The sequence below is a fragment of the Gekko japonicus genome, unplaced genomic scaffold (assembly GCF_001447785.1).
Source record: "Gekko japonicus isolate JY-2015 unplaced genomic scaffold, Gekko_japonicus_V1.1 scaffold63, whole genome shotgun sequence".
Classification (NCBI taxonomy): domain Eukaryota; kingdom Metazoa; phylum Chordata; class Lepidosauria; order Squamata; family Gekkonidae; genus Gekko; species Gekko japonicus.
In genome coordinates this window covers 2198857-2206741 of record NW_015168654.1, presented here as the reverse complement: position 1 = coordinate 2206741, position 7885 = coordinate 2198857, and the positions used below count along the sequence as shown (strand labels likewise).

At 48.6% G+C, this 7885-nt stretch overlaps 1 protein-coding gene across 1 annotated transcript in view; it reads right to left on the bottom strand.

Moving 5' to 3' along the window:
• Positions 1–1097: 1097 nt before the first annotated feature.
• NRBP1 (nuclear receptor binding protein 1) overlaps positions 1098–7885 on the bottom strand; it is a 29301-nt gene continuing 22513 nt past the window's right edge. The window contains exons 12-18 of the mRNA XM_015415136.1: positions 4232–4334; positions 3822–3872; positions 3508–3643; positions 3359–3412; positions 3081–3144; positions 2072–2127; positions 1098–1895 (exon numbers count right to left, since the gene is read on the bottom strand). Of these exons, the coding sequence (XP_015270622.1) occupies positions 1797–1895; positions 2072–2127; positions 3081–3144; positions 3359–3412; positions 3508–3643; positions 3822–3872; positions 4232–4334 (563 nt within the window). The 3' untranslated portion in view covers positions 1098–1796. The remainder of the gene's footprint in view (positions 1896–2071; positions 2128–3080; positions 3145–3358; positions 3413–3507; positions 3644–3821; positions 3873–4231; positions 4335–7885) is intronic.

The window sequence follows — 7885 nt, the reverse complement described above, 5'->3', positions numbered from 1 at the left end:
CCATAAGTTGGCTGCGACTTGACGGCACCAGCTAGCAGGTTTTTCCACCTAAAAATCTAGATAACTTTTGATAAAGGTTCCCAAGTACTTTCTTACTTTCTGAAAGTAAGCCATCACAGCTAAGATCCAATCCTGAAAGAAGAAAAACTCCTCCCAAGCACCTGTTCGTGCCAGGCACTGCAGCACCTCTTAGTTCCCCCTCAAGTCCGCCAGCCTGGAGCCAAGAAGACACTGGGTGTTGCCCACAAAACCCTTCCCTGGTCAGAGGAGGAGATCAACTACAGGAGACACAGAATCTGTGTGAGTGTTGCCTGTTCTGCGTGTGTTCTACAATGCCCTGCCAATGCAGAGAAAAGGGAGAGAAGTACCTGGGTACAGAATCCAGCTGCTGGAAAACGCACAATTTCATTTAAAAGGGCATACTTTTCTTGATACTGAAAGGGACTTAAGCGGTGGCAATGCCTAGAGAAGCAAGCATCAGAAGAGGAGGGTGGGAGCTGAATGCCATGTCTGCTTCTTTCCTCTCAAGCCCATTTACCTGATGGGAGTTACTACTGGTTTCTGGACTCAGCTTCTCTTGGTACAAGGAAGGGGCGTCCAAACTGTCCCCAGCCCTCCTTTAGCCTTTTCCTTTCAACTCCACAAACAGCAGAACGTATGCTCCTGCCTGACAGAGGTGTGCAGAACTGCCCTGGTCTTTTAACAAGGCACTCCCCACATCTGGAAGCTCACTGCCTGAACTGGGGCAACTTGCTTTCTCTCGGCCCAGCTGATCTCAGCGCTGTTGTGAGGACAAAAGGGGAGGACGACACAGCAGCACTATCTGGAGATCTCTGGTGAGAGGGAAAAAATGGCAAAGAAATCCCTGATTCAAAAAACAAATAAATCTAGAACTGGAAGCTGAGATTCTCATCTTTGCTGCGGGGGTGGTGGTGGTGAGCAGGTCTTGGGAGGAGAGCGATGAATGAAGCCGAAGTGTCGTCACACCAGCCCCCTTTCCCAAGTTCCAGGCAAGGGCAAGCCAGTCACAAACAGGTTCCAGTTGCTTATTTACAAAACAGTTTATTAAAAATAGGAACAGAAATGACACTTGGAGAGGCCCCAGCGCAGGAGAGGGGGGGGCACCGTTCACGGCCCTGCTGAGGAGGGTGGGGGGGAGAGGGCCCAGCTTGCAGGAACCAGACTGGGAAGCCAGGAGAGGGAGACAGCGCCACATCCCCAGAGCCGTCCAGCCCCAGGTGGCATGCTGGGCTCCCCCTACCTACTGCCTGTTGCACCTGGAACCTTTACGGCTGCCTGCCTCTCCCCCTCCAGACAAGGCCTCACTTTTGCATGACCCATATGGGAAGCCCCGTCAAAAGACAGCCCCCTCCCTTGTGGGTGAAGCCATGGTGGATAGGGGAGGAAGGAGGAGTGCCTGCGGGTCTGGAGACAGCATGTGGGTTGGAATCCGATTTCTTCCCCCCCTCCCTCCTAACCTTTAAATAAAGACAGACATCTCTGTGCTGTGCAAAAAAAACTCTGTACAATTCAAGCAAAACAAAACTCCATGCGTGTGAGCCTAGGGGAGGCCGTTGGCCACAGGGAAATAATACTGACGAGGCACACAGCCTCCCCCCTTTTGCCTCGCCCCCCCCCTCCCCCCAACGGTGGCAGCGATTGTCTGCGAGACACAGCTACAACACATGCGGGAGGCACAACCAAGCACGGCATCAGTGGAGGCGGCAGGCCTCGGGTGTTATCCTACACAGATGCAGAGACGCAGAGCAGGGATGCCGGCGGTAACAGGGCAGCCCTTAAGATGACACGGTGACTGCTGCCAGCGCCCCGTTCCGTGAGTAGAAGAACTTGCTGAATGCCTCTTCAAGTAAACAGCTTAGTCGGCTCTGATCAGCCTGCATGGGGGAAGAAGAGGGCAATGAGTTTTGGGAGCGGGTTGTGCCCTGCTGGGTGTGGACTACAGTTAGGCTAACCCCCATCAGGACTGATTTAGCAGCCAAGGTGGGAGAGGCATAAGGGATGTGGCGCAAAAGCACCCTTGCAGGTGGGTGGATGAGAGGAGAGCTCCTACCTCGCTGATGAATCCCAGCTGGACCAATTCTGCTGCCAGTTCCTGGATATTGTCATCTGGGAGAGGTGGAGAGAACAGGTATAAGAATAAAAGAAGAGCCCTGCTGGATCAAACCAGTGGTCCATCTAGTCTGTATCCTTTCTCTCAAAGTGCCCAACCAGTTCCTCTGAAGGGCCAACTATACAGCACAGAGGCCAAGACCTTCCTTTGATGCCGCCTTCTGGCCCTGGGATCCAGAAGTTTACTGCCTCTGAATGTGGAGGTTCCTCTCAGCCACCATGGCTAGTAGCAGACAGATCTATCCTCCGAGAATCTATGTAACCCCCTTTTAAAGCTGTCTAATCCCGTGGCCATCACTACATCCTCTGGCAGCAAACTCCACAGTTAATCCCATTCTGTGTACAGAAGTATTTCCTTTTGTCCATCATGATTGTACTGCCCATCAGCTTCATTGGACGCCCTCAAGTTCCAGTATTTTGGGAGAGGGAGAAAAATTTCTTTGTCAACTCTCTCCAACCCATGCATAATTTTATAAACCTCTATCTGTCCCCCCCCCTTAGTTGTCTCTTTTCTAAACTGAAAAGTCCCAGACTCTTCAGCCTTTCATCTTGGTTGCCCTCTTCTGTACTTTTTCCAGCTCTGGAATGTCCTTTCTGAAGTACAGTGACCAGAACCGTACACAGTATTCCCAAGGAGGCTGCACCATAGATAGATACAGGGACATTATAATATCGGTTGTTTTATTTTCAATCCATTTCCTAGTAATCCCTACCACTGAGTTTGCCTTTTTCATTGCTGCATAACAGTGGGTTGACACTTCCACTGAGCTATCTACTACAACCCCAAGATCTTTTCCCCGCTCAGTCTCAGCAAATTCAGACCCCATTAACCTATACTTGAAGTTGGGCTTTTTTTGTCCAAATGTGCATCACCTTACAGGCACATGAGTGTTTGTTAGCCCAGTGTGTCTCCCCCCCCCCCACCCCAGTCCTCCAATGCAAACACTTACTGGGCAACAGGTCACAGCTTAGGTGTCGATTCAATTTGTCTTCCAGTTTCAGCAGCAGTGTTAACTGGTGGATGGGAGAGAAGGAAAAAGAAAGAAAGAAGAGTGTGTTTTCAACCCCAATTCCCGGCCTCGGGACCCATCCCAGCTTCTTCCTTCTGAGATACAGCTGCTGTGCTCAGCCCAGGAGGAAAGCAGGGTATTCTGGGCTGCAGCGGGCTACCCCAGAGCAGCACACTGTCCCACCCACCCACAGAGCGCGAGGGAGACAAGATACATACATGATGCTTCACGCCCTCCTCCACTGACTCGATGTTGCACTGCATCAACACCACCTGGGGACAGAATGAGGAAGCCGGCTATGAGCTGAGATGCAAGCAGAGTCCCGACTCTCTCTCTCTCGGAGAGGCAGACTGAATCAATCACCCACCTTGCGAGTCTCCACCTCAGCAGGTTCTGGAGTTGGTGTCTTAACCGATGGGGGCGCGATGGGGGATTTCACTACCTCTTGCTGTGGTTGCTGAGGTCGTGGCAGGCCGAAGGCAGTGAGAGGGTAGATACCGTTCCTGTGAGATGGGGAGGGGGGAGAGAAGCATTTGCTCACACAACAGCAAGAAATAAGTCAGTTGAGACAAGCTTTCTCAGAGTCCTTTTCACAGGCATAGTGACCTGAAGAGGGGACCCTGGCTGCCACAGAAGGAGAAGGCGGCCCCCCCCCCCAAATGCCTCCACAAATTCTCTTACCTTACATCCTCCAAGAATTTGTCTAGCTCCAGTGCTGGGGACTGGGAGAAGCTGTAGGTAGGAAATAAATAGATAAATAGAAAACAATAGGTCAGGCCTGCAATGATCTATGTAAAGGCTTCAACTCATCTATCTCCCAACCCATAGTGGTTTGATATTTGGACTAAGAGATAAATCCCTGCTCACAATGAAACCCACTGGGTAATCTCAGGCTGAGAGGGTGACTTGCCCTCTACCCAACAGCGTTGTTGTGATGATAAATGGGAGGAGGGGAGAGAACTGTGCCTATCTTGAGCTTCCGGGGGGGGGGATGTTTAAAAATATGCTAATTAAATAATTGATGGATACTGGCTCCCCAATTCTGTCCTCCCATCTGGGACACACCCCAAGCACTCCCAGAAGAGCCTCACATCATGCGGATGCCCTCGCGGTCAGCATGGTGGATCTCAGCCAGCACAGCACTCATGTCCAAGTTCTTGGTCATTTCTTCTAGTGCATTCTCGGGGATCATGTCTGTCAGGGGAGAAAACCTTTGAGTTACACAGGCATCCAGGGATGGCCTTCCATACCCAGGAGCCCTAACAGCAGTAACTCAAGCACACCGACATTGATTCCAATAGACCCTCCGATGGACAGTCAACCAGTTAAAGGATAGAGAGCAAAGAGTAAGAAAGAATGGACAGTGTTCATGGTGGAAGGGAAAACAAAGGGCCCCACTAGACGATACGTGACATGGAGTCAGGAGTGACCAGCGAGGTGGCCAGGAAAGCCAGGTGGACTAAGAACAGCTCCAGAAGGCTCTCTCTGAATTGGGTGGACTGGCCACAAAACGACAAAAAGAGATCCGGTGTAAGAAAGTTTAAACTTTATAGTGATGCAACAAGCTAGAGCAGAAATACTATCTTCATGTATACTCTGAGGGGATCTGAAGTAGCAGTGACTAACTAGGAAATGCCTTTGAAGGGTCTGAGGATGCAGCATCCAGCATCATTCCTTAACAGGAATCTATGGTGCAACCACATGGGGAACAACATGCATAACTATGATTCCCTCCATCTTAAAATGAATATCGGAACTTCAAAAGATGCAGAAAGAGGGTGGGCAAAACAGTTCAATGGGAGCACCTCCACAAGGACAGGCTGAAGTGTCCGGAGCTTTTTTTATATAGTGGGTGTTAAGGGTGTTTCTTTGCCAAGCTGGGATGGTTTATAAATCTACAGCCTGTCATATTTTATGAAAAAGGGCGAGCAGAGAGCAATGTAAGCTGCTTGTGATCCCCGGGGGGGGGGGGGGAATTGGGGTATACATAGTTTGTCAATAATAGTTTGTCATTTTATGTACACATTGCTCACAGTGGTTATTGCTAGCATGAGATCATTATTATCATCCAGGTACCGAGAGTCCACACCATCACTGGACAGTGTATCATAAGAACATAAGAAGAGCCCAGCTGGATCAGATCAATGGTCCATCTAGTCCAGCATCCGGTCTCACACAGTGGCCAACCGATTCTTCTGGACAGCCAACAATAGGGCATAGAGGCCGAGGCCTTCAATGTTGCCGTCTGGCTCTGGGATTCAGAGGGTTACTGCCTCTGAATACGGAAATTCCCCTCAGTCGTCATGGCTACTAGCCACTGATAGACCTATCCTCCATGAATCCATCTAATCCCCTTTTTAAGGTGTTTATTCCTGTGGTCATCACTACATCCTTCTGGCAGCGAATTCCACATTTTAATCACTCTCTGAGTCAAGTAGTATTTCCTTTTGTCCATCCTGAATCTACTGCCCATCAGCTTCACTGGATGTCCTCGAGTTCTAGTCTTTTGGGGAAAGAGAGAAAAATTTCTGTCATCTCTCTCCAGCTCTGCAATGTTCTTTTGGGGATATGGTGACCAAAACTGTTCACAGTATTCCAAATGAGGCCGCACCATAAATCTATACAGGGGCATTATAACATTAGCCATTATATTCTCAATCCCATTCCTAATAATCCCTAACATTGAGTTTGCCTTTTTCACCATTGCAGCACACTAGGGTGACACTTTCATTGAGCTATCCTCTACAACCACAAGATCTTTTCCCTCTCAATTATTCCCCTCATTTTTAAAAAGTTCCCTCCTTTGAAATCAAACGTTGCAGTTTTAGACTTTAGGGGTAACTTTCCATTGACCTGAACGCTGAATTTAATAGCACTGTGGTCCCTATTCCCAACGGGTGTAACAACTTCTACATCTCTCACCAGGTCTTGAGACCAGCTCAGAACCAAGTCCAAGATCAATATCCCTCTGGGTGGCTCTGTGACCAACTGTTCCAGTGCATGGTCCCTTACGATGTCTACGAATCTCATTTCTACAGCATGACTTGAGCACATGTTTATCCAGTCAATGTGAGGGTAGTTGAAGTCTCCCAGTATAATAACATTATCTGCTTTAGTCACCTCCCCTATTTTCTTCTTCATCTCAAGATCAGTCTCAGGAGTTTGATCAGGTAGGCGATAGTACACCCCCACTTTTAAGTAACCTTTATGGCCCAGTATTTCCACCCATATCGCTTCTGTTGGGGAGTTAATTCCCCTGATGCTTTGTAACTTATTTGATTCGATGTCCTCTTTGATGTCTAATGCAACACCTCTACCAGCCCACAGATTTACCCCATTCCACCATGTTTCTGAGATACCTAAATTGTCATTGAACACCAAGCACTCCAGCTCCCCCATCTTGGCTCAGAGACTTGTAGCATTGACCTATAATGTGTCTCCCTCTCCAGTAACCATTGCCTCCCTCGGCCCCTTAATCGCCACACATGGCCCTCAGTTGCTACTGTGCCCTCACTCCCAAGTTCTATTACGCTCCTATCGATATAACTCTGAGTGTTTATGCAGTCATCCCTTTGGACGTGTCCCAAATTGGAGGCTCCCCAGCTCTTGTTGGCTTTTTGATATCAATTGCCAGCAGACTGGTTCCCTTTTGGTTGAAGTAAAGCCTGTCTCTTTTTAAAGGTTCAGCTTGTCCCAGAAAGTTCTCCAGTGTCTAACAAATCTAAACCCTTCCTCCCAGCACCACTTTTTCATCCACACATTGAGAACCCTGATCTGTGCCTGTATAGCTGGCCCTTAAGTAAGAGGAAATACATCCCTCGCCCCACAAACCTGCTGCCAAGATCAAAGTCAAAGGGAACGCAGCTCCCCATGACTCAGCTTGCATGGGGCTGATCAAGTGTCCTTCAAGAAGGCCCTTCTAAACTTATTTAAGCTGAAAGAATCAAGGAAGAACTACAGGGTCTTCTCCAACTTTTTTACTAACATTGGCTAAAAAATATCATCAGGCAAAATCAGTCACAATAAAGCAAAGGCTGCAGAGGGAGCCCCCTAATTTAACTGGGGACCTATAGGAACCACAGTCCAAGAGAAATCAGTAGGCGAAAGTTCTGTGAAGCTCCAGAATAATACTGGGGAAACAGTTCTGCCTCCTGAGGACTTTCCCCATTAAAACATTTTACACTGACATAACTAATTTCGTGACCCAATACACCCATATTTAGACACCACAAGCACCTTCTAGGGATTTCTGCTAAGAGAAAGAGTTTTAAGTTACTGTTTGGGGATGGCCATATTGGATTTTTCATCTCGTGTCCCTGTCTTTATCAGAAAGATCATCTTGTCACAGAGCACCTCCCACCCCTTCTAAGCTATCAAAACAAGCAGTCAGACCTCTGTTTCTGTAACTTGGTCATGGTATTCTATCGTGCTGCCCCTGGCATGAGAACCTGGGGTGACACCATGGAATTGACTGGAATAAAGCCTGGACAGACAACAGAACTGCTTCCTTATGGAATTCACTGCCACAATACATAGTGGTGGCAACTAATGTGGATGTCTTGACAAGAAAAGATCAGTCCAACTTTAAGGAGGACAGGGGTGTCAGAGGCAGTATGTCCTGAAATGCCAGATGCTGGGGGAGGCTAACACCACCCTCACGCCCTGCATGCCAGTCTCCAAGAGGGTACAAGGGTGGCCATTGCTCCTGGACACAGAATACTGATGAATATTCCTGGGATTCAGAT